We start from the raw sequence: 27083 nt of genomic DNA, 5'->3' as shown, positions 1-27083 counted from the left end.
AGAGGCAATTCAGATATCAAGGAGCACCAATCAGGATCACACAGGATCTGGCAGCCTCCACACTAAAAGACCACAAGGCTTGGAATATGATATTGAGAAAGGCAAGAGAGCTGGGTCTACAACCAAGGATCACTTACCCAACAAAACTGACTACAAACTTACAGGGGAAAGTTTGGACATTCAACAAGATAGAAGATTTCCAAGTATTTTCACAGAAAAGACCAGGACTAAATGGAAAGTTTGATATCCAAACATGAAAAGGTAAATAAGAAACAGAGGGAAAAGAAAGAAAACTCTTATATTTTAAATTTCCCTCTTTAAGGTCTTCAATAAGATCTAATTATTTATATTCCTATGTGGAGAAATCTTATGTGTAATTCTCTGTAGTGAACTCTAATCACTATCATAGTATTCACTATTATAGTAATTACATGAATTACTCATAGGGAGAGGTTGGAGTACTAAACTGTCTCAGATGATATGGGGGTGGGTGGGAAAGAGGGGGGTGAATAGTAGAGGACACCAAGAGAAATTTGAATGAATAAGAAAAATAGGATATTCTATTACACACAAAGAGGGCATGGGAAGGGGAGGGGATGAATACTATTATAAGAAGGAGAGAAAGAGAGCATTAAGAGGTAATATTTAAACCTTACTCTCAGTGGAATTAACCCTGAGAGGAAAGAGTAGTTATATCCATTGGGATATAAAACTCTTATCTAAACCTACTGAGAAAAGTCAGAAGGGATAAACCAAGGGGAGCAGGGGAGTGGGAAGGTCGAAAAAGAGAGGACAGAAGAAGGGGAAGGGAATTCATTAGGCCTTAAACATAAAAAAGAGGGGAATAATAATGAAAGGGGTAGAAAGGGAAGTAAATAAAGAGAGAGGACAAGGGTTACTGGCTTAAAGCAAACCACTGGTTTAAAAGGAAATAGTGTAAGAATAAGGGGTAGAACTAGCAGAGGATGCCAAAATGTTGGGGAATACACAATTGATAATTATAATTCTGAATGTGAATGGGATGAACTCACTCATAAAACGGAAGCAAATAGTAGAGTGGATGAGAAAACAAAATCCTACCATATGTTGTCTACAAGAAACACATATGAGGAGGGTGGACATACACAGGTTTAAGGTAAAGGGCTTGAGCAAAATCTTTTGGGTTTCAAATGAGAAAAAGAAGGCAGGAGTGGCGATCATGATTTCTGACAAAGCCAAAGTAAAAATAGATATGATTAAAAAAGACAGGGAAGGTCATTACATCCTAATAAAAGGCAGTATAGACAATGAGGAAATAACAGTGCTCAATATGTATGCACCAAATGGCACAGCATCCAAATTCATAAAGGAGAAACTGGTAGAGCTCAAGAAGGAAATAGATAGTAAAACCATAATAGTGGGAGATCTAAATATTCCTCTTTCAGATCTAGATAAATCAAACCAAAAAATAAATAAGAAAGAAATGAGAGGTGAATGAAGTCCTAGAAAATTAGATTTAATAGATATGTGGAGAAAAATAAATAGGAACAAAAAGGAATACACCTTCTTTTCAGCTGCACATGGTACATTCACAAAGATTGACCATGTAATAGGGCATAGAAACATTGCAAACAAATGCAAAAGAGCAGAAATAATAAATGTAACCTCAGATCATAATGCAATAAAAATAATAATTAGTAAGGGCACCTGGATAGGCAAATCAAAAACAAATTGGAAATTAAATAATATGATTCTCCAAAACCAGCTAGTCAAAGAAGAAATCATAGAAACAATCAACAATTTCATTGAAGAGAATGACAATGATGAGACATCCTACCAAATTCTGTGGAATGAGGCCAAGGCAGTACTCAAGGGGAAATTTATATCCTTGAGTGCATATATTAACAAATTAAGAAGGGCAGAGATTAATGAATTGGGCATGCAACTTAAAAAACTAGAAAACGAGCAAATTAAAAATCCCCAGATGAAAACTAAATTAGAAATACTAAAAATCAAAGTAGAAATTAATAAAATCAAAAGTAAAAGAACTATTGAATTAATAAATAAGACTAGAAGCTGGTATTTTGAAAACAGAGATAAAATAGACAAAGTACTGGTCAATCTAATAAAAAAAGGAAAGAAGAAAACCAAATTGACAATATTAAAGATGAAAAGGGAGACCTCACCTCTAATGAAGGGGAAATTAAGGCAAACATGAAAAAATATTTTGCCCAATCATAAGGCAATAAATATAGCAATCTAGGTGATATGGATGAATATTTACAAAAATATATTTGCCTAGATTAAAAGCAGAAAAAATGGAATACCTAAATAATCCCATATCAGAAAATGAAATTGAACAAGCCATCAAAGAACTCCCTAAGAAAAAATCGCCAGGGCCTGATGGATTCACAAGTCAATTCTATCAGATATTCAAAGAGCAACTAATCCCAATACTATACAAATTATTTGATATGATAAGCAAAGAAGGAGTCCTAACAAATTCCTTTTATGACACAAATATGGTACTGATTCCAAAGCCAGGGAGATCAAAAACAGAGAAAGAAAACTACAGACCAATCTCCCTAATGAACATAGATGCAAAAATCTTAAATAGAATACTAGCAAAGAGACTCCAGCAAGTGATCAAGAGTATCATCCACCATGATCAGATGGGATTTATACCAGGAATGCAAGGATGGTGCAACATTAGGAAAATCATCCACATAATTGACCATATCAACAATCTAACAAACAAAAATCACATGATTATCTCAATAAACGCTGAAAAAGCCTTTGACAAAATACAGCACCCATTCCTATTGAAAACACTGGAAGTATAGAAATAGAAGGACCTTTACTAAAAATAATAAACAGTATATACCTAAAACCATCAACAAGCATCATATGCAATGGGGATAAATTAGAAGTCTTCCCAATAATATCAGGAGTGAAACAAGGATACCCATTATCATCTCTATTATTTAACATTGTACTAGAAACACTAGCAGTAGCAATTAGAGAAGAAAAAGAAATTGAAGGTATCAAAATAGGCAATGAGGATTCTAAGCTATCACTCTTTACAGATGATATGATGGTCTATTTAAAAAAATCCTAGAGAATCAACTAAGAAGCTTGTAGAAATAATCAACAACTTTAGCAAAGTTGCAGGATACAAAATAAATGCACATAAATCATCAGCATTTCTATATATTTCCAACACATCGCAGCAGCAAGAGGTAGAAAGAGAAACACCATTTAAAATCACCCTAGACAATATAAAATACTTAGGAATCTCTCTACCAAAACAAACACAGCAATTATACGAAAACAACTACAAAACATTTTCCAAACAATTAAAACTAGATCTAAAGAATTGGAAAAACATTGATTGCTCATGGGTAGGACAAGCTAACATAATAAAAATGACCATTCTACCCAAATTAATTTACCTATTTAGCGCCATACCTATCAAACTACCAAAAAACTTTTTTACTGAATTAGAAAAAACTATAACCAAAGTTCATTTGGAATAACAAAACATCAAGAATATCAAGGGAAATAATGAAAAAAATGTGAAGGAAGGGGGCCTATCAGTACCAGATATTAAACTATACTATAAAGCAGCAGTCATCAAAACAATATGGTACTGGCTAAGAGACAGAAGGGAGGATCAGTGGAATAGACTTGGGGTAAGTGATGTCAGCAAGACAGTCTATGATAAATCCAAAGAGCCCAACTTTTGGGACAAAAATCCACTATTTGACAAAAACTGCTGGGAAATTTGGAAAACAATATGGGAGAGATTAGGTTTAGATCAACATCTCACACCCTACACCAAGATAAATTCAGAATGGGTGAATGACTTGAATATAAAGAGGGAAACTACGAATAAGTTAAGTGAACACAGAATAGTATACTTGTCAGATCTCTGGGAAAGGAAAGATTTTAAAAGAAAGCAAGAGTTAGAGAAAATTACAAAATGTAAAATAAATGATTTTGATTATATTAAATTAAAAAGCTTTTGTACAAACAAAAACAATGTAGCCAAAATCAGAAGGGAAACAACAAATTGGGGGAAAAAATTTATAACAAAAAACTTTGACAGGGGTCTAATTACTCAAATATACAAGGAGTAAAATCAATTGTATAAAAAATCATGCCATTACCCAATTGATAAATGGGCAAGAGACATGAATAGGCAATTTTCAGATAAAGAAATCAAAAGTATCAATAAGCACATGAGAAAGTGTTCTAAATCTCTAATAATTAGAGAAATGCAAATCAAAACAACTCTGAGGTACCACCTCACACCTAGCAGATTGGCTAAAATGATAGCAGGGGAGAGTAATGAATGTTGGAGGGGATGTGGCAAAATTGGGATGTTAATGCACACACTGCTGGTGGAGTTGTGAACTGAACCAACCATTCTGGATGGCAATTTGGATCTATGCCCAAAGAGCGATAAAAGAATTCCTGCCCTTTGATCCAGCCATACCATTGCTGGGATTGTACCCCAAAGAGATCACAGATAAACAGACTTGCACAAAAATATTTATAGCTGCGCCCTTTGTGGTGGCAAAAAACTGGAAAGCATGGGTATGCCCTTCAATTGAGGAATGGCTGAACAAATTGTGGTATATGTTGGTGATGGAATACTATTGTGCTCAAAGGAATAATAAACTAGAGGAAGTCCATGTCAACTGGAAAGACCTCCAGGAATTGATGCAGAGTGAAAGGAACAGAGCCAGAAGAACATTATACACAGAGACCAATACACTGTGGTAAAATGGAATGTAATGGACTTCTATACTAGCAGCAATGCAATGACCTAGGACAATTCTGAGGGATTTATGGAAAAGAACACCACCCACATTCAGAGGAAGAACTGCAGAAGTGGAAACACAGAAGAAAAGCAACTGCTTGAACACATGGGCTGAGGAGGACATGATTGGGGATGTAGACTCGAAACTACCACACCAATGCAACTATCAACAATTTGGAAATAGGTCTTGATCAATGACACATGTTAAAACCAGTGGAAATGCACGTCGGTTATGGGAGGGTGGGGGGGAGGTCAGGGGGTGAAGGGGGAAATAAGAGCATGAATCATGTAACCATGTTAACTTTTCTAAAAAATAAATATCATTAAATGTTTAAAAAAAAATCATTCCAAGAGCATTAAAGGAAGAAAATGGAAGAATAAATGAGAAAAAAATGGAGATCAGTAAAAAAATTTCATAACTTCACCATCAATTTTTTTATAACAAGATATATGATTTTTTCCAAGCCTATGGTGATAAAAATATTAATAACTGTTTCAAATATCTACTTTCCCAACTCTATAAAATTTTTTAATGAACATAGTCTATACCTACACCAAAGACATGCCTGATGATATTATAAAAAGGGGACAGGTAGGCTTTCACAAATGATATTCTATAGAAGAATACATCTTTGTCATCATGCTACTGACCAAAGGGAAAGAGAATAGAAGCCCTCTGAAGCTCCTGTTTGCAAATGGTTGGCTATATGAAGTCACAAATGAGATAAAGAATCATTCAAAATAATTTGGTCACTTGAAAATCGAATGGAGCAAAAGGATGAGTAAAGGAGAAATGTCTTTAGGAAACCACATAGTGCTTTCTAATGACCATGAATTTCTCCCTAAAATAAGGTTTAATTTTTCAACATAAAACATTTTTTAATATGATACTACATTTAAAAGTCATTGAAGGAGTGGCGCAGCTGGGTAGCTCAGTGGATTGAAAGCCAGGACTAGAGACAGGAGGTCCTAGGTTCAAATCCGGCCTCAGACACTTCCCAGCTGTGTGACCCTGGGCAAGTAACTTAACCCCCGTTGCCCACCCTTACCACTCTTCCACCTAGGAGCCAATACACAGAAGTTAAAGGTTTAAAAAATAAAAATTAAAAAAAAATTAAAAGTCATGGAAGGGGGCAGCTGGGTAGCTCAGTGGATTGAGAGCCAGGCCTAGAGATGGGAGGTCCTAGGTTCAAATGTGACCTCAGACACTTCCCAGCTGTGTGACCTTGGGCAAGTCACCTGACTCCCATTGCCTACCCTTACCACTCTTCTGCCTTGGAGCCAATACACAGTATTGACTCCAAGACGGAAGGTAGGGGGTTTATAAAATAAATAAATAAATTTTAAAAGTCATGGAATACCTTAGGTTACAAAGAATTAGAGTTATGAATCGCCCAAAGGACAATAGAGAAGTATACATTAAGGATGAGCAAGCAACAACATAGTACCAACAAAGAACTACACAAAAGAAGGGGTGTAAAAGATGTCATCAAATAGATGCAGGCCCAGAAAGTATGGCCAGTCAACTGGTAAGGGATAATAAATAGATAGGCCACCCCCATTGCTCCCCTGGAATCTATGTATTATTTAAAAAACAAAACAAAACAAAACAAAAAAGCAAACAAACACTGAAGGAAGAATCTCTTCCTCTTCCCAGCACAGTGGATAAAAATAGGCTCACTGTGGGAGATTTATGGGAGAACATGGAAAAGAATCACAGCACAACTCACAGATGAATTGTGGTAATTAAAGTGAGTTATCCATATGGATAAGGGCATCACTTCATCAAATTAGGCATGAGGCACTGCATCTTCTGAAGAAAGGGCTCAGATATAAGTATGGCCTCAGATAATGTTAGTTTAAATTTTTTACTTCCAAAATTCAACAACAGACCAAAATAGAATACCCAAATACAAATTATTTACCTTTCTATAAGTCATAGAAGCTGGAAAGAACCTTTAGAGATCTTGTCACTTGGCTCCTCGAAACATTTTTTTAGCTCACTTTTATATAACTCACACAATTCTTCAATATTTCAAAAGATTTGTGGCTTCACTGGCGTGGTTGGCTACTCCCTTCACCCATGTAGGCCGCAATCCCTCTATGCTTTAGTAGATGATTTCACAAGTTTCTGTGGCCAAAAAAAATTAACATCTGGTGGCTGACCAAACCCCTACTGATAGCCCAGCTAAATTTAGCTAGGCTGGTCTTCAGATGACATAGTCCACTGCTAGATCCATGCTCACAATCCTTTCCAAAATGGTAGGATTTAGCAGAACTTTACTCTAATGGCATAGCCTTCAAGAGTCCAGGATCACCTTCACACCATGAAGTATCAAAATAGGACTCTAGGATGACAGATCTAGAGCTGGAAAAGACCTCAAAGGTCATCTAGTCCAATCCCTCTCCATTTTACAACTGAAGCATTGAGAGTTTAAGTGACTTGCCCAAGGTCACACAAGTAGTAAATGTATAGAACAGCTAATGGTTCTCAGGTATATAATACTTTAAAGTTTATTACAGAGAAAGTAAAAAGTATTTTACATGTGTTATCTAATTCAGTGTTTCTTAGCCTATGAACCATGAGCTTTTAAAAAAATATTTTCATAAATATACTTTAATATAATTGGTTTTGATTGTGATCTTATGTGTCTAATGTTTATGAATTTTAAACTTTAATCTGAGGAGTCCATAGGCACCAAGACTGCCAAAGGGATTCATAACAGAAAAAAGGTTAAGAACCCTTGATCTAATTTGATGTTAAGCTTTAGATGCTCCAAATATAGAAATCTATGCTTATTATGAATTCTTCTGTTTTTCTCTCAAACATACATAATTCAATACTTACTCTCAATAAATCGTCTATCCTCCCCTCCTTCTTCTCTAGATCAGAATTCTTACTGTTTTCTAATGCAGATATTTTTTCTATCGTGAGGTCAGACTGTAGTAAGAAGAAGGAAAAAAAAAGACAGTTATTTTCTAAGAATGTCACTTCTATACAGAAGCACAGCTTCAACCTGTTGCACTTATAATCTAAGGCTGTACAGTAGTATCATATATAAATGAACCATAATCCTATTCCTCAAGGAAGTTAATATTCTTTTCACCTAGCTCATTCTTTAACAGTAACTTTCAGATACAATGGTCAATAAGACTATTTCTGCATTTTTAAAAATGCTAATCTTATATCAATTCACAAACCATTAAGGTATCTCAGGGACCAGAGAAGATGTGCCAATGGAATATATGAAAAATATAGCAATTCAGCCCTCCAGAAATGAGCTACAGTTTGATAAGAATTGGACTTCAAATAAGAAATATCCTATATCTCTAAAGAACAAACATGCCATCTAGTGGGAACAAAGAAGCAAGCAGGAAAACAGAGCTAAAACAAGACTACATATAATTATCCTAAAAGCTGTTATTAATATGTGTATATGTACTTATCTACTTCTACAGAACACATGGCTTCTGAAACTTTATATACACTCACAGAATGCCAAGTACATCGTGCTAAAGACAACAGCACTACATGGGACTAAAAGAATCACTTGTCTCACCAATTCTGCCAATAAAATACCACGAAATGGAATAAATACATCGAATATGGTTTTGTACATGGGTGACCATGAAATGAGTTGAACTAGATGATCTTATAGGATGTCCCTTCCAGCTTTTAAATTTCATAATCCTATTAAACTCACTCCCAACTCTGAATAAAGCTATCTGAATTAAAATTCCTCATGTATTTTAAACAAGCAATATGAATACTGTAGTTCACTGAAATCTCAGGGGAGAAGAAAGGGGGAGAGAGACAGACAGGTCCTCCTAGATAAGCATGAAAACTTTTGAGTTTTAAAATGTGTATCTTGGAGTACAGCAATCATTTAAGGATACTAGGTAGTATAAAAAACTCCTTCTTCAAAGTACTAAAATGGCAAAGAGTCACAGAGTAGAAATGGTTCCTTAAGTATCCAATTCACATGCAAAGTAAAATCAGTTTTTCTTCTTAATAAAAAATGAAATTAATATATCTAGGAGAAATCTAGAAGACGCTTTTCCTCAGAAAGTAGATCACCAAAAAAATACAGGTATGAAAAACTGAGAAATGACAGCTTTTATATGTGGCATGATGCATTCCTAAGTGAGTTGTTTCTTGCACTCTTCGTCACACTATACCTGTGTCTGTTTGTGCTGGATGGAAATCTGTTTTTGGGAACTGCAGGAATGCTCTGTGTTGACAGATCCAGTAGAAGAAGGGCTGCCTTGCTGGGCCTGTAATACGGACACAAAACCAGAAAAGGTTTCTATTCTTCCTCCAAAAACAGTACTAAGGACTTACCATTCATTATCAAAATAAAAGTTATAGTATACCATGTTTCCAGAATGGAAATTTTAACTATATGTACTTCATGAAAGCACTAGTATAACTTATATCAAACTATTTATCACCTTGGAGAAGGGGAGGCTGAGAGGGAGAGAGGGAGAAAATGTGAATCCTAAAATATCAGAAAACAATCATCAAAAATTATTTCTACGTGTACCTGAAAAAAATTAATTAAAAATAAGTTTTAGCTATTCCAGTGTTTTCTCCCCATTATCACAAAAATAATCCTATAAAAATTTATAGGAAAAGTCTAAACTAGACTAAGGGATCTTAAGGTGCAGCTCTAAAATCTATGAATGAAATCTCTCTGATACTCAACTTGGTTAACTATCAGCACGTAATCCATCAAGTAGAACATCACCCATCAATACACAGCTGTCAAAAAATTCAGGTGAACTTCTAATAGTATGATTTATTGATTATAATTCAATGTTCTTTTACGATTTAAAAAGCACTTTATGAAATATTTCTAAAACCTCATCCCTAAAGCATACATGCAATTCATCTAACTCCCAATATGTCCTTTTAAAATCATTACGCACACACATTGTTATAAGAGAGTTAGGGAAAGTTTAGCAACAGACCCAAAAAAAAAAAAGAGATCTCTTTCCCTCCACCATTCCATGCTTGGAACACTCCAGCACTTGCCTGTCAGCCATTCAGTTAACTTACGTCTATTGCTAAACTTTCCCTAATTCTCTTATAACAACATAAAGCACAATATCATCTGAGATGTGGCATGGGAAATATTAAAACTTCTCCTATATTAATTATTTTAAAGAAAACACATATACATTGTGGCATAGTATATAACAAATATCACTTTACTTTTTTTGATGACTGTATTAACACTATATCAACTATTATACTCTACTATAATAGCAGTTTTTCTATCTCTTGCTGTTATCTGTTATTTCTGACATGAGTGACTAAATGCCTTATCTCTCTCCTCCATAATATGCGGTTATAATCTAATGTAGTTTGAAAAACAGATAACTCAGGATTTTACAACTATTTTAGGACTGCTAAAAAATAAGTCAACAAACTCCAAATAACTGTTTGAGGACCCTTTTATAAGTACATGGATTTTAGGAAAGTATTCCAGCAGCTCAGAGCATTTTACTTTTTCCAGTCCTATGTATTGCTTACAGTTGAAGATGACTACTGAATCAATGAAACCTATTTCTAAGAAAATCCCAGGAATGAGAGGTGGAAAGCAGGTATGAGAAGCTAAGACAAAGGTAAAATCTTGCTAGGAAACAAAAGGTAGACTAATAGTCTAATAATAATAACTGATACTAGATCTAAAAGCTTATTAAAGACTTTCTATGCCTATCTCTTTCTACCTGCCTCACCACAATCTCATGAAGTAGGAACAACAATTATTATTCCTATTCAAAAGAAAAGGAAATCCACTTAGAGAGGTTAAGAATTCTTGCCCATAGGTACAATGTCAGCATCAATGGCAACATTCAAACCCAAGTCTTCCCTACTTCAACTGCAATGTTCTATCCATTACTCTCACAATCAAAGCAAACTAACTTTAGTCCAGTAAAAACTCACTCTAGAAATACCAAGTGAAAGCATTTTGAAAAGCATAAAAGCATAAAACAATAAAAAGCATCAAAAATCATGTGGCTTATTTCAGTTCCTGTTCTCAGCCACACTGAACAGAATTAGTGGGAATCCTAATAAGCAGACACATGTAGCTGCCAAGAGTGGCTGGTGATTAGAGAACCTAGCCTTATACCAGAAAAGCTCTCCTTGTCCTTTTTTTCCTTTTAAACTAGAGATTTTATTAACCTATGTTTCAAATCTTCAGATGTATACATATATTGCTTTTGAAAGATTTTTTTTTTAGTTTTAGCTATTTTTCTCATTAGGACCCATCACACTGTAAGTATTCTCTGCCAGAGATCTGAATTTTGCAGCTGTTAAACTGCATCACTATTCCCTGACTGATAACATATTCAACTCTTCAAAAATAGTTTGTTCCTCGTTTTATAAAATTTATCTTCTGCTATATCTATTTTATGAACAACCTTCTTTTCTCTGGGCAGTTTGTTTCCAATAAACATGTTCTTTTGCCTGAAACTTATTAATAAGTTTCTCTGGGTTCAATGACTGTTTCACTTTGTTTTGTCAGAGTGGAGACAAAGTTGTGCCAGGAACTAAAAGTGCTACTTAAGGGTTTAAAGCAGGCAAGGATAAACAAGATGGTAGGGTTGGTCTCCTTGTGCTATAAGATCTTACTTATTTTTCCCCAGAAATGCTAAAGAGGGAGGGAGGAGGGGAGGAAGATGTAGGAGGTGTCAGGGGTGTTTACAAGGAAATGTCTATTATTGTTTTGCATGACTATACATATATAATCTATATCAAATCATTTGCCTTCTCAAGGAGATGGGCATAGTGTAAAGGAGGGAGAGGATTTGGAACTCAAAATTTTGGTTTACATGTAATTGAGACAAAAATAAAACTAAAATTATAAGGAAATATCTATTATGTGTCAAAAACAAAATAAAAAATCCTTAGATTTCTAAATTAATTCCCTAAAATGCAGAAATGAAAGTCAGGAAATGCATAAGATTTCAGGTGCTAGAACGATGATGGATAGCAAAGCACTATGCTTTTCGTCTTCTATTAATTCTTTCTTCAATGCTGCCCCTCTTCCCTAATTTCTGGCTTGCTCTTGAGTCTTGTTGTCAGCCCCAACTGTCTACAGAATTCTTTACCCTGCTTCCCTATGTTTCCCCAATTAACAAAATCTCCGTTTACCCTCTAGCAAACTTGCTTCTAGAAAAAGTCTTGCAAAAAACAAAACAAAACAAAAAAACCACTTGCAAAGAACCTTTAAATTGTTAGTATGTTAACAAAATTGTAAACAGAAATCTTTTCTACGGCCCCCTATAAATCATCCTAATACTATATTTAGTTATTTGAAATATTATGAGCAGGGGGCAGCTAGGTAGCTGAGTGGATTTAGGGCCAGACCTAGAGGTGAGGGTCTAGAGTTCAATTCTGACCTCAATCACTTCCTGGTTGTGTAACCTCAGGCACTTAACCTCAATTTAGCCCTTACCACTCTTCAGTCTTAGAACCAATACATAATTGGTAAAGGGAGGGGGAGGGATGGAGAGAGAGAAGGATGCATGAGCTCCTAGAAAGAACAGAAATTTTAAAAGCAAGTTTTCTTCATTCTGAGGCTCAATTCGGTTTTGGTTTTTTTTAAACCCTTACCTTGGTTCTATTGGTTTTAAGGCAGAAGAGTGGCACAGTTAAGCAATGGGGGTCAAGTGACTTGCCAGAGACAGAAAGCTAGGAAGTGTCTGAGGGCACATTTGAACCCAGGACCTCCATCTCTGGGACTGGCTCTCAATCCACTGAGCCACTCAGCTGCCCTGTCAAGTTTGCATTAAGCACCTACTTAATTAAGCACCAAGCATTAAGCACCTACTTAACTGCATTAAGCCATTTTACCATGACCAATTTCAGAGGTTATGCTGAAAGGATATTAAAGATCTTTCAAAATATGAAAACCTTATGATTCTGTAAGATAGAGGTAAAAGTGATGTTTATAGTTTTAGTTAACAAAAAGTTAACAGCTGAGAAACACTTTAAACAGTGATTTGACTGTAAGCATATATATTTTTTAAAAGCTATAGTCACTGGTCAAAACCTATTATAAAGAAGTTCAATCAATAAAAAAGAATCCAAATGACTAGAGGAAAAGTTGTCTTTTGGACAAATTTTTCAATTGTATTAATACTAGAGTTTTCGGGTTTTCCCTCTTCATTTGATCTTCACAATAACTCTGAGGCAAGTACTATTATTATCACCATTTTACAAAATAAGGAAACTGGTTAAATTACTTACTCTGGGTTAGAGAGCTAATAAAAATGTAAGGCAAGATTTAAACCTAGGTCTTCCTAATTCCCAAATCCAGCTAAGGGACTTGCCATCTAGCTACCTCACCATAACCTCTCAGAAGTGGAAAATGGAAGTTCTAACTCCTATTTATTTGACAAATAGCATATGTATAAATACTGATTCATGAAGAAAAGCTTGTATTTTATTAAATTTGTTCTCAAATAAGCTGGAAATAAGTAGGCTGAGGCTTAGAAAATTTTAAAGTATAAAAAAACTTCTCACTGGAATGAAATTGCTTCACTCTGATTCACTTTATGGTAAGAGGGTCTCCTACCAATAAAATAAAAGATAATACATTCCCTTTTTCAAGATGTACTAGAACTTAATCTGGAAAGTATTTAAAGATCTGAAAGAAGCAAATGCATCACTGTTGACTAAGAGAAACAGTAGGAATGAATGATACTGGCTTAAAATATGATAGAAATATATTGCGTCACATTTATATCATACAGAAATCTGTACACCGTAACTGTGAAGACAGACATGAGCTCAGGTTTACTGCTCACCGAGACAAAAGTGAAGCAGAGGCCGGCTCCCCGCTGTGCCAGCTGCTCAGTGTCAAGCCGAGGTTTTGCCAGCATCACCGACATCAGGGTTGGCAGAGCCGAGTGTTCTTCCTGTGCCTCCTTTGCAGCACTGCCATCTAGACCATACAGCGGCTGCTCCACTCGCCGCTGGAACACACATTAAAGCAAACATACATCTTAGACATGAAGAACAACTCAGGTTCTGCCAAAACATGCATCGGTGTCAGGTCAAGAACACACAGCTTCCAAAGGCAAATCCCAAAGTGAATAAAAACATGACACACAACTCTGAAATCAAAAGCTGAGAACATAACACATTTTTACTATTTTTATTTAAACATGGAAAGTATTTCAGTCAATCTCAATGGGACATTTCAGAGGTTATTTAGTCTCAGCCATTGTTTCACAAGATGAGAAAACCAAGGCCCTATGGGATTAAATAAGTTACTCAAGGTCAGACAGTGACAAAGTTATGATTTGAACCAGATCCTCAAAAGAGTCAGCCTGACGTAGTGAACTGAGAGCCAGCCTCAAAACTGGGTTTCAAGTCGAATCTCTGACCCAAGCTGGATGTGTGACTCTTAAGCAAGTCACTTAGGCTCACAGTATACAGCAACTCTCTAAATCCTTACTGACTTTCATGATTAAGACAGTTCCTATCCCCTATCACTCTGAAAGAGATAGACTGTTAATTCAACTATACTGTGTTGCCTTTATGAATACAGATCTTTGAATTCACCAGATTATTTGAATATTCCAAAGTCAATCACAAAATACCCATTTCCTTTTTACAAAGGAATAGTAACTTCTAAGAAATTTGCACAGAGACTTCCTTTTTTGCCCTAAGTTTTTTAAGATGGAACTTGTTACTCTTCAACTATTTCCACTTAATTAAAAAAATGACAATACTAATAAATATACTAGGACTTTGACATAACATTATTTGCAAGAGAACAGGATGCAGTGAAGCAAGTTCATTTTAGATCCATCCAAATGGAAGTTGGCTAAATTAAAGTGGATATTATAAAAACAGACCCTAAAATGAGATCAGTGTTGTAGTTAGGCTCTCAAGTACTTTTGAGATATCCAGTAATAATAACATTCTCTCTTCCTGTCTTCAGTGGATCTCTGGATCCTTAAAATGCTAAGTGAATTCTATGAAGAACTGTCACCAATTGCAAGTACCCTTTCTGTGGTGACAAAATCCTAAAAAAAATTTGGGGGATGGTTGTCTAAGACCACTTCATTTTAAACAAATACTGATTTGCCTACTAAAAGGCAGATGATTACTAAGACCATTCAAGCATACATTTATTCATTTATAGTCTAATAGTCTAACAGGGAATCAGTTTTTGAAGAATCCTAAGGCCCCAAGGAAAGAATGGTTTTTACATTTGTAAATAAAGTTTATTTAAAACTGTATTTAAAAATTCTTAGCTGAGGAGAGGTACAAAAAGCATCATGCATCCAGATCTGGCCCGCTGGCCATAGTTTGTCAACCCCAGACTTAAGGTGCTAGATGATAAGGTTCTCGCATTCAAGAAACTTACATTTTATAATAGCATTAAAAGCCATAGTGGTTTTAAAAGGAAAGCTTAGAAGACAATAGGGATGATTTTTTTTTTGCAATTGTTCTTCTTTTTTTTTTTTTACCCTTGTACTTCGGTGTATTGTCTCATAGGTGGAAGATTGGTAAGGGTGGGCAATGGGGGTCGAGTGACTTGCCCAGGGTCACACAGCTGGGAAGTGGCTGAGGTCGGGTTTGAACCTAGGACCTCCTGTCTCTAGGCCTGACTCTCACTCCACTGAGCTACCCAGCTGCCCCCTAGGGATGATTTTTTAAAAAATAGCTTCATTATCCAACTGGGGCAAGAAAGGTCTCAAATCTTTAATAGCTATGTAAAAAATAGGGAACCAAAGGTTTCATACCCCTTTGAGGGCCTAATGCATATTTAGAATTATTACATTTGTTAGTATATAAAGAGAACAGCCTTTCAGTCATTATTCACTGCAGAGCCAACAAGAAAGCTCTTTCAGACACCAAATTTATGAGCCTAATCTGATAGATGAACAGCTGTATCTACCACTACCAACCTCTAGGCATAAGGAACTCCTTTTATCACACAAAATTTCACAAAGTTCCAAAAGATAATGTACTATTAGTATACAGTGGTTAATAAAGTACAAATTCATTTTGTCAATTAGTAGCTTTCAAACATTATGTATTTTCTTAGACACAATATAATCTGCAAACATTTGAAAAATATACCTATTTAAGTCATATCAGTAAACAGATAGTGTGTTGGCTTTTTTATAGATTCTGAATGAATTTGAGGAACACAGGAATCCATAGGTTGGATATCACTGGTTTCTATTAAGAAAGTCTACAGATTTCTCCAAATTTTCTAATTCTCAAGAAAAATTCTCAGAAAAAAATCTCAAAAAAGTTGCTTTTTTAACTCCAAGGAATTTTTAAATCTATGCTCAAGAGCTTAAAAAATTAGGTAGTCAGACCTCTATTTCTTTGTATCCTTTTAATTTGGCATATCAAAATATGTAGTCCTGATAGACAAAAATAACTTAAAACAGCTATACATATTAAAATGAAAGAATGTTGACGTGAAGGCCATTACAAAATAATGGCTAACCCTTTTCATTTGTCTAAATATCTTTTAGCAAGTTTAGCAAGTAAATACCTCCATGAGTGTGAAATTTATAATATACTACTTGGTAATTAAGAATGAACAGACTTAAGCATATTGTACAGTTTATCTTTTTCCAAAGAGTTGTAAAAGCATGCTCCCTCTGCTTTTTTACTCATCCTTAATACTTCCTAGTGAGAAAAGTAAAGGAAGGGATGAAGGCTGTTTAGCCTAGAACAGAAAAGTAGGTGCTATTCGCTCTCAAGGCATTTTGAAAGATTGTTATGTTTAAGAAGTATTGCTTTTGTTCTGTGTGCCAGAGGACACATTATTACTCAATTTATAAAATAAGGTTAGAAAAAAAATAGGCAACTTCCTTAAGATCATACAGTTCCTATTCCACTACCACCACCCTGCCCCTGAAAAAAGCAACCAGAGATAGAATTAGAACCCAAGTTTCCTGACTCCAGTTCTTTGTCCTCAGGAGTTCCTGAAGGGCCATGTGGCAGCTACTAAGACAGTTGGCTTCTCCTTTAATTTGGCTTAGTAACAATAAAGAAGAGAATAAGTATACTAGATCAGCCTCCAAGGCATGGTCATCAAATAATTAACACTACAATGTTAAAGAACAGTTGCTGATTTTCATTGGTAGAGGGAATTTCCTAGGTGAGATTCCATTACCTCCCACCCCACCCCCAAAAAAATCACAGGTCCAGAACAAAAGCAGTGACAACAAAATTAATGATTCAAAGGAATTTAGCGTAATTAAATTTTTCTCCAATATTTTAAGAAAAATGTCACTTACAAGATGCAATTGAGGACCAGAAATTCAATCTGGAAACTAAACTTCTTAGGAAGTTAAGAAACTTAAGCTTACACAAAAATGTCAATGAACAAACAAGAATTTATTAAGTACCTACTATGTACCAATACTATGTTAAACATTAGAGATAAAAAGACAGATATCATTCCTGCCCTCGATAAGCATATATTCTATTGACATCTCTGTAGTATGAAAGTATGCAAGTAGTTAAGTAAATGTAAAGTAAATATTAGATGATTTCAGAAATAAGTCTCCAGTCAGCAGGAGAATCAGAAAAGGACCTATTTAGAAGGTAGTATTTGATCTAAATGTTGGGGGATTCTAAAATGTAAAGGTGAGGAAAAAGTGTATTCCAGGCATAGAATTCAACCTGTGCAAATGGAGATTTGAAATGTTACACTAACTACAGGGAATAGCAGCTAGGTCAACTTGGCTGGACCAGAGTGAATGAAAGAAGACTAATGTGTAATAATTCTGCAAAGATTAAAACTAGAACCATTTTTGTTAAAGAGTTTCTTGAACATCAAACAAAAGAGTTTATATTGAATCCTAGAGCCACTAGAGCTTTTTGAACAAAGATGGGACACAGTTATACTTATGCTTTCAAACAATCGTTTTGGCAACAGTATGGAAGACAGATTAGAAAGAGAAGAGTTCTGAGGGAGGGAAACCGTTAGGAAACTACTACAGTAAACTAGACAAAAAAAAAATAAAGTCCCCAATTAGGGTAGCAGACATTTAACTAGAGAAGAGGATAGATTAGAGAAATTATGTAAAGATAGAATTCATAAGTCTTTGAATAATAAAATTGATAAAATTTCATAATCTTGAATATGGCATAGACAAATTAAGTTGTTACATGTTAACTAAAATCAGAAAATATTACAAACACCACACTTTTTTGCAAAAATACTAATTTTTATTATTTGAATTAACAATCATTTTTGTGCTGCAACCTAGCTTACTACATTTATAATCAATTTACAAGTGCTGCCCCCACTAGTCCATTATATATGAAAATTGGATTCACCAAATACATCTAAGAATCTCATGGTAGTCCAACCTATGAGGTTTCCTTTGTACCTCCATCTGGCCCCCTCCACCTGTCTCATTTTCCATTCACAATTAATCCAAGGAAAGTTTGCCTGAATCTTTCCTTGGCTTTTTTTTTTTTTTTTTATCCTATAAGAGATGAATACTTACCGGTAAGGGATTAGATAAGGAATGTTGTGGTGAGGATCTTGCAACAGGTGGAACACTTCTACCAGGGCTGGTCCCTGGTCCAGTTCCCCCAGCAAACTGGTCAGAGAAAAATGGAAATGAATAATTCACAACAAGTCTATATTTCATATAGGGAAAGCAGGAAAGATCAAATCCACAAAGTAGACCCCAGGTTTTGACAAATAACTAAAAGCCTTTTCCACCCAAAAAAAATTCCCCCCCTTGATTCACATATTCAATTTCTTCCAAGAAAATATTATGTTGTGAAAAAACTGAAAAATAGCAATACAATGCATTTTCTTATAGAGTTCCAATGTAAGTGAGCTAAAACAGGTAAGTGGTTAAGAAGCTAATGGTAAAAATTATTTTAAACAAATGTTCTTCTTCTGCCAAAAATATACCATAACAGGTATAAACAGTTCAGTGGAAATAATAACAATCAATCAGCTTCACCAACCACTAATTACTATTAATTTGCTATATATTCCACTGATGAAGAAAATGACAGAATATAAATGGTACACTGAGATTCACACTCAAATACAGTCTTTTATGGAAAAACCTACTGATAGAAGTCTGCTTAATAGAGAAAGATCCTCATTTGCATTCTAACATTTTAGATCACCATACAGAATGCACAGGTCTAAATTTTTGGTAGACAGTAATTTCTGCAATGATAAACAAGATCTAAATAAATATATGTAGTTCTGCCAAATTCTCCTATTCCTTAGCTCAACGACTACAAATGTTGATTCTGGGAAACTAGGTAATTCCTATATAATCAGAGAATAAAAATCAGGAATTTGGGCAAGAACCTTTTCCATAAGAATTTTTCAACAAGTTACTTACCTCGAAGTAATCACTAATTTTATGTCCCCTAGGAGTGCCTTTCCCTGAAAATTAAAACAAATTATGTCAAATTTTTAAAACAAACAAAAAAAGATAATTACTATCCTGAAAATATTGCCCTTATGCACTGAGTAACTTCTATATATGTTGCTATTGCCCCAGAAGTTTACATTTTTCCCTTATGTGGTTACAATGGCCAATTAAATAAAATACTAATTCCCTAAAATGGAATGAAAATTTTTCTCTTTTTAGGAAGACCAGTTGAATAAAGGGAAGGAAAAAATTCTGATGGTTTGCATTCCTTTGGGCCTTAAGACAATTAAAGGGTTGTTTTTGTTTTTTAACTAGGTCCTCAATTCTACCTCTCCTATAATCAATTCCTTCCCTGCAAATTAAGTATTATTTAAGACAGAGAATAATTCAAACAAATGTATTAGAATTATCCGATGAGTTTAATAGGTTTCATCTAAGAATTGTTATATCCTTATATTTATAGATTGGTTCCTCTAAGATATATAATGAATTAACTTCTGGCAAAAACTGTAAAAAGACTATTCTGGCCATCATTTCTTAAAACTGAAAAAAGGAAGCAATAAAACCACTTTATTATTGTATCAATTGCTTAAAGACATTTGCCATTATAACAATCCTCCTGGAGAGTTATTCAAATAGGTTCCAATATTCAACCAAATAATGACTGTCATAGAATAGTAGCTAGAAAGGCTCCTGGCATAAAAGATGAATTTTCAGATGCCTATTATATACAAGGCACTGAGTATAATACAACAGTTATTTAACACTCCAACAAGTCTCCTTTTCTACATAATGCATGTTCAGTTTAAGGGAAAAACCTGTGGAGAAAGGCCTATGTTTCCTTATAATAGGGAAAACAAGCATCCCTGAAGAACAACACTGTTTTGTCAGGTGTATATCAAATGACAAGTTGATAATAAGCTGCCTGATGTTCCCTTGAGGAGCACAATAAGTCTCTTTGGTTAGGAATCTGTATACAAACCAATTACTCACAGGGAGGAAATCCTGTGTAGGTACAAAAGAAAACTCATTATTATTATTATTATTATTATATTATTATTATTATGATTAGGAGTAGAGTGTTATTATTACCTTGGCTAGTTTCATATGGTTCTGCTTTCCTTTTCCGGTTCCGCTGGTCATTTTGTTTTTTCTCAGGGGTCTGTTTTATACCAAATGTGACAATTAGGATTTTGGTACTTATGTGCATGAAAAGGATAGAGGAAAATACCAAATGCACAAGGAGATACAATTCCCTACTGGCGTGGCCAAGCACTAAATGAGTTTTTGTTTCCTGTTTTAAAGAGCTTAACAAGAAAAATATAAGTAGCTTCTACCTCACTACTCCTACTTTAAAATGCACAATGACATGAAGACAGATTTTTTTTCCCCCAAAGAAAGATTTAATTTCCTCTCAAACATTTACTGTTCATCATGTTTCAGGAAGTGAACAAAGCAGAATGTTTTAATCCTTTTAAATCAAAGCAACTAGGATTCAAATTTAAGGGGGAAGAAGTCTTCCAGCAGCATATATGAGGGGAAAATAGTCCTAAGAATAGAATCTAAAGAACTCTATGTGTTTGGGAGCCTAAACTTCTTTAAATACCATTTACAAAATTGAACTTATAAATATTTTATTTACAACTTTTAACAATTCCCTGAACACAAAGAAATCCATTCACAGTTTTAGTATTTGTTTTTTAAAGCATTTTCTCTACCAAGAGAACTTCCCAAAGGGGATAGATTTCTAAGCCTAGGGAATTGGGAAGACCTAGGTTCAAAATCGGCCTCAAATACTTCCAAGCAATGTGACCTTGGGCAAGTCACTAAATTTCTATAAATCTCAATTTCTTGTAAAATGGGGATTTTACAACCATAGGGTTGCTGTAAGGATCAAATGACAATATCTGATTTTGATTTTGTTTTTAATGGGGTGGGGGAGATAAAGAAAAATAATTTCTCTAAACTAATTAGTTTTCTTTCCAAACAGATTTAAGATATCATCATATTTCATGTTTTTAAAGCTCCTTTAAAAGACAAAAGCAATATTTTATTAATAAATGAAAAGCAGCTAGGTAGCACAGTGGATAGAACACCAGGTCTAGAGTCAGGAGGACCTGCATTCAAATCTGACCTTCCTAATTGTGTGAATCTAAGCAAATCACTTAACCTTGATTGCCTAGTGCCTGCTACTTTTCTCTTAGAATTAATATGAAGACAGAAGGTAAAAAGCTTTTTGAAAATAAAGAGACCCTAATTGATAAATGGTCAAGGGACATGAATAGGCAGTTTCAGATAAAAAAAAAACTATCAACAAACATATGAAAAAATGTTCAAACTCTCATAATTAAAGAATTGCACATCAAAACAACTCTGACGGTACCACCTCCCATACCTAGCAGATTGGCCAAAATGACAGTAAAGGAAAATAATAAATGTTGGAGGGGATGTGGCAAAATTGGGACACTAATACACTACTGGTGGAGTTGCGAATTAGTCCAAACATTCTGGAAGGCAATTTGGAACTATGCCCAAAGGGCTTTAAATGATTGCATACCCTTTGATCCAGCTATACCACAGCTGGGTTTGTAAGAGATAATAAGGAAAAAGACTTGTACAAAAATATTTATAGCCACACTACACTCCTTGTGGTGGCAAAAAATTGGAAAATGAGGGAGTGTTCATCCATTGGGGAATGACTGAACAAATTGTGGTATCTGTTGGTGATGGAATATTATTGTGCTAAAAGGAAAAATGAACTAGAGGAATTCCATGTGAACTGGAACAACTTTCAGGAACTGATGCAGAGTGAAAGGAGCAGAACCAGGAGAACCTTATACACAGAGACTGATACACTGTGGCAAAATCAAATGTAATGGACTTCTCTACTAGCAGCAATACAATGATCCAGGACAATCCAGAGGGACTTATGAGAAAAAACACAATCCACATTCAGAGAAAGAACTGTGGGAGCAAAAACACAGAAAAAAAACATATAATGGATCACAGGTTCAATGGGTATATGATTGGGGATCTTGACTTTGTGTTCACTCTATTGCAAATATTAATCATATGTAAATAGGTTTTGAACTAATAATACATGTATAACCCAGTGGAATTGCTCATCAGCTCAGGAAGGGTGGAAGGAAAGAACATGAATTATGTAACCATGGAAAAATTGCCCTAATTAAATAAATAATTTTAGGAGATTAACATTGCTTTCAAGCAAAAAAATAATAATTTGAAAAAAGAAAGAATCTGCATATTTAATGAACTGGCTCTAAATTCTTAGATTTAATACAAATTCAAAGATTTTTGTTGTTATTTAGTCATAGCAGTCATTTCTGACTCATGACCCCATTTGGGATTTTCTTGGCAAAGATATAGGAATGGTTTGCCTTTTCCTTCTCCAGCTCATTTTACAACTCAGGAAACTGAGGCAAATAGGGTCTTGCCCAGGGTCATATAGCTTTTAAGTAGTTGAGGTCAATTCTGAACTCAGGTCTTCTTGACTCCAGGCCTTATACTCTCTTTACTCCGCCACCTAGCTGTCCATTTGCAGTTTACTACAACACATTTGGACCAGTTCTTCTTATGCCAAGCCATCTACCTTATATGAAATCTGACTCTAAAAATCTTTAGTAACAAGTAAAACGTACTTTTAAATTGTCATTTTAAAAAAATCAGAAAAAGTGTACATATATAAAAGAGATAAGAAGTGCATATCTATAAAGGCCTATGCCAAGGCATAATCATACTCACTGGTGCTAAAATTATTAAATTTTAAGTGGGTCTAAGTCAATTCTGTTATAACTATGGAATATAGCTCTTCCTTAAGAGCAAAGAATATTCCAACTGTATACTATAAACCACAAAAATTTATATAGTAATAGTGATAAACACTCAGATAACTTTTAATCTCATTTCACCATTGATGGATGGTATTAGAATGTTATCTTCTTACCTCTAATTCTTTGTCACTCAAAGACCCCACACTGCATAAGCTCTGGTTGGAAGACTCACTATTAAGTGGACCCTAGAAAGAAAAAGAAATGAATTAATACAAACTGCAACTTAAAATGACAAAGAGAAACCTGTGTATTTTGGCTTGTCAGTCATAACAAACAAGTAATTTTAAAGGCTTTTAAACTATGAGAACAATTCATTGATTAGGAAACACCTAAGTTCATCTTCATAACAATGTTTTAAAGAAATGATCTTGAAGGAAAATTCTTCACTGCCCTTACACTCCACCACAATGTCTACAGGCCCAGGAAAATGAGCACAGCAGACCTCTTTAGACATAGCAAATGTATAGATATTTTGCTTGACTATACTTTTCTGGAACAAGGAAGTAATGGGGTTAGAAGTAGAGGCATCATTAGCAAAAAGGATGCCCCCCCCCCAAAAGCATCAATGAAACAACTTAAAAAAAAATAATAAACAGAGGAGAACCAAAAGTTCAGCGAGGTAAATAAACAGGAAGGGCACTTTTATTACTGTCATACTAAATACATTTTTTAAAAAAACTCTTATTTTCTATCTTAGGAACAACTATAATGAGGTTAAGTGATTTGCTTAGGGTTACATAGCTAGGAAGCCTCTGAAATGAGAATTCAAACTAGGCCCTTTGACTCCAGGCCTGGAGATTTATCCCTGCCCCCCCCCCCCATAACACTTTCAAGGAAATTAATTGTACATGAAGATTTCAGTTTCATATACAATACTCTTTTCTATTCCTCATATATTGAGATGTTCATGTTTGTAGATGACTATTAAATTCATAATAAAAAGAGAAAAGGAAAAAAAAGAAAGAAAAGACAATGAGCTCAACAGGCTGAGAAAGTACTGAAAGCCTTCCCAAATATGGGGTCAAATAAGTATTCTGGTTCACTAGGGGAAATGCTTTTCTCCATAATGTCAACTTTTTAAAAAATTAAAACTCCTAAAAAGCTATCCATTAGAATAGTTAATAAAAACAAAAAAAAGAGAAAGAAAAAAGAAACTACCTTAGGGGTAAATGAACCCAATTCATTAAAAAAATACTACTAATTCCTAAAAATCCTAAATTACTAACACTTCAATTTGAACACATCTTCAGAAATAGCTAACACCACTTAATGTTTTCATCTAAAACATCTACATGGTGTTTTCATATTATTCAAGTACTACATTAAAATTCTTAGTTATCTCAACCTAACAGGAAGTTTTCCATCTGATTTTTGTCAATCTTCAGAAGCTATAATGAAATACAGGATTATAACAGAGGACACCAGAAAGGAGGAATGAGTCAATCCCTTTCCCCATATTAATTTCAACTACATTTCAATCCTACAGCAATGAAAGGTTTGTCCTAAATCTGAAGTAGATTCCATTGACTAAAAATATGAAAAAATGAGACAATGATTCTTTTTAAATGACAGTAAAATTACAATAACTTTCTCGAAGAAAAAGCCAATCCTACTACTCGAAAAAAATGAGTTTAGAACCTGTTTTAAGCAACTAACCTAGAAAGCTTAAAATCAAGATCTTAGAAATACTATCTTAAAAATATTATTTACCAAAGAATATTTGTCTTTTAGTTACATTTGAAATAATTGCCAGAAATAATCTCTTCTTGAATGTCATTTAAAGTAATTATCAAAAATCATTTGTCCTACTAATGAACTATTGGGATAGTTGTGAACTGATCTAAACATTCTAGAAAGCAATTTGGAACTGTGCCCAAAGGGCTTCAAAACTATACATATCCTTTGATCCAGCAATACCACTACTAGGTCTGCATCTCAAAGAGGTTTTTTTTAAAAAACTTAAGAAGGGAAAAGAACCTATATGTATAAAAAATATTTATCATTGCTCTTCTTATGGTAGCAAAGAATTGGAAATTATGGAAATGTTCATGTATTGGAGAATGGCTGAACAAGTTGTGTGGTATATGATTTTAATAGAATTCTATTGTGCTATAAGAAACGAAGATTTCAGAAAAACCTAGAAAGATTTACATGAATTGATACAGTTAAGTGTGGAAAACCAAGAGAATAGTAACAACAATACTATATGACAGACAATTGAGACATGACTTAGCTATTCTCAGCAAAACAGTGATCCAAAGACAATCACAAAAGGCTTTCATTGCCATCTCCCTCCAGAGAAAGAACTGATAAGTGTGAATGAGGATAGGGCCATATTATACTTAAGTTTCTTCTTTTTTTAATTGTTCAAATTCTTTTGCACAAAAGGACTAATATGGGAATTTTTTTTTACATATGTAAAACCTTTATTAGATTTCTTCCTCTCTCTGAGAGGTGTAAGGGGAAGGGAGGACAAGAATTTGGAATTCTAAATTTTTTTTTTACAAAGGTAAAACTTATTTTTACATGTAATTTGGGGAGATATTAAAAAAGGAAATCATCTGTCCTTAAATTACATTTAAAGTGATCATCCCTCCCCAAGGTAATGACTTTAAAACAAAGCAAAGACTGTCATTCTCATTTTATGTTCCTAAATAAATTCATTTGGCATGCATAATCTATACCTCCAACTGTCTCCCTTTCCAACCTGAACAAACAAAAATCGCAAAAAATGTTAAGTCAAAAAAATCATTCCTTCTTCATACACATACATAGTCCAGCAAAACAAGTCCCACATTGGCCATGGCAGTAAAAAGTCAAGTCAGTCTCTGTCTCTGTCTCTGTCTGTCTCTCTCTCTGCATTTTAAGTTCATCATCTCTCTGGCAGGAGATATAAGTGGTGTGGACTTGTGGTTTAATGACTAAATAATATTTTAAATATATTTCAAGATTGTTTTCCTTTGTAATGTTGTTCTGAATACATAAATTATTCTCCTTCTGCTAATTCCACTGTTACAGTTCAGAGAGGTCTTCTCAGTTTCTTTTCAAATTGCTTGCTTAATTGTTTCTTAGACACAATAAGATTCCATTATATTCACATATTCATGATTTGCTTAGCCAGGCTAATAGGAAGACATCCCCTTAGTTTCTAATGTTTGGCTATCATTAAAAGTGTTATTAATATTAACAATTCTGGAAAAAATTTATTTTATTCCTTTTTTACTTCTTTGGGGTATAGAGCTAATAGTAGTATAACTGAGTCAATGGAGATTCACACTTATTTTCAAAGAAAGATGAGAGTAAAGTAATGCAATAGACATAAAAGCCTATATTCCTTTATCATTTTTATCAGCAAGTATAAATAACAATGCATGTAATCCCTAGGTGGAATGTTTCAAGCAGAACTAAAGTGATCAAGAATTTTAGAGTAGTAATTTCTTTTGGATGTGAATTGGAATAGATGGCTGTTTAAGCAGAATTGTAAAGACAACCAATTAAGAAAAACTAAGATCTGATCTTCAATGACCAAATATGGTGCCAAAATACTTATGATCATCTGTGCTACCCATCTCCTGAAAAGAAGTGATGAATTCAAAAAGTGGAGTGAGACATAAGTTTTTGGATACAGACCAAAAATACTTTTGTTTACACAAATGTATTAAAAGGGATTTTTCTTATATTCTTTCAAATTAAGAAGACAGAAGAGGGAAACAAAAAATGGTTCAGTGGTTGAAAAATAAAATGAAACACGAAAATTCAATATGATTAACACAAAAGAGAAATAGAGCAATGTTTAATTTCCCTATCAACTATAATTTACTGTGGTTTTGCAGTGGAGTTTTTCTGTTGGTTTTTTTTTTTTTATGTTTATAAAACTGTGACAAGGTGGTGTGACCCACCCAGTCAAATGAAATAAATTTGGCACAATTTGAATGGCCCATTTAGTCATGTATTTGTTTCCTCTGTGTAATCAGAATTTTGTGCCCCTGGATTTCCCAGAATCCTACTTTCATCCTCAT

General features: G+C 34.3%; 1 protein-coding gene across 2 annotated transcripts in view; it reads right to left on the bottom strand.

Annotated features, from left to right (window-relative positions):
- TLK2 (tousled like kinase 2) overlaps nucleotides 1-27083 on the bottom strand; it is a 153861-nt gene that overhangs the window by 73784 nt on the left and 52994 nt on the right. The window contains exons 3-9 of one of the 2 annotated variants that reach the window (XM_044674187.1): nucleotides 23178-23249; nucleotides 20306-20375; nucleotides 19181-19224; nucleotides 18314-18409; nucleotides 13625-13792; nucleotides 8984-9079; nucleotides 7653-7745 (exon numbers count right to left, since the gene is read on the bottom strand). In XM_044674187.1, coding sequence (XP_044530122.1) covers nucleotides 7653-7745; nucleotides 8984-9079; nucleotides 13625-13792; nucleotides 18314-18409; nucleotides 19181-19224; nucleotides 20306-20375; nucleotides 23178-23249 — 639 coding nt within the window. The remainder of the gene's footprint in view (nucleotides 1-7652; nucleotides 7746-8983; nucleotides 9080-13624; nucleotides 13793-18313; nucleotides 18410-19180; nucleotides 19225-20305; nucleotides 20376-23177; nucleotides 23250-27083) is intronic. The other variant, XM_044674188.1, reaches the window with a different exon arrangement.

This window comes from Gracilinanus agilis, chromosome 4, assembly GCF_016433145.1.
Source record: "Gracilinanus agilis isolate LMUSP501 chromosome 4, AgileGrace, whole genome shotgun sequence".
NCBI classification, from domain to species: domain Eukaryota; kingdom Metazoa; phylum Chordata; class Mammalia; order Didelphimorphia; family Didelphidae; genus Gracilinanus; species Gracilinanus agilis.
The sequence above is the reverse complement of the archived record's forward strand: the minus strand, read 5'-3'. Positions and strand labels throughout refer to the sequence as shown.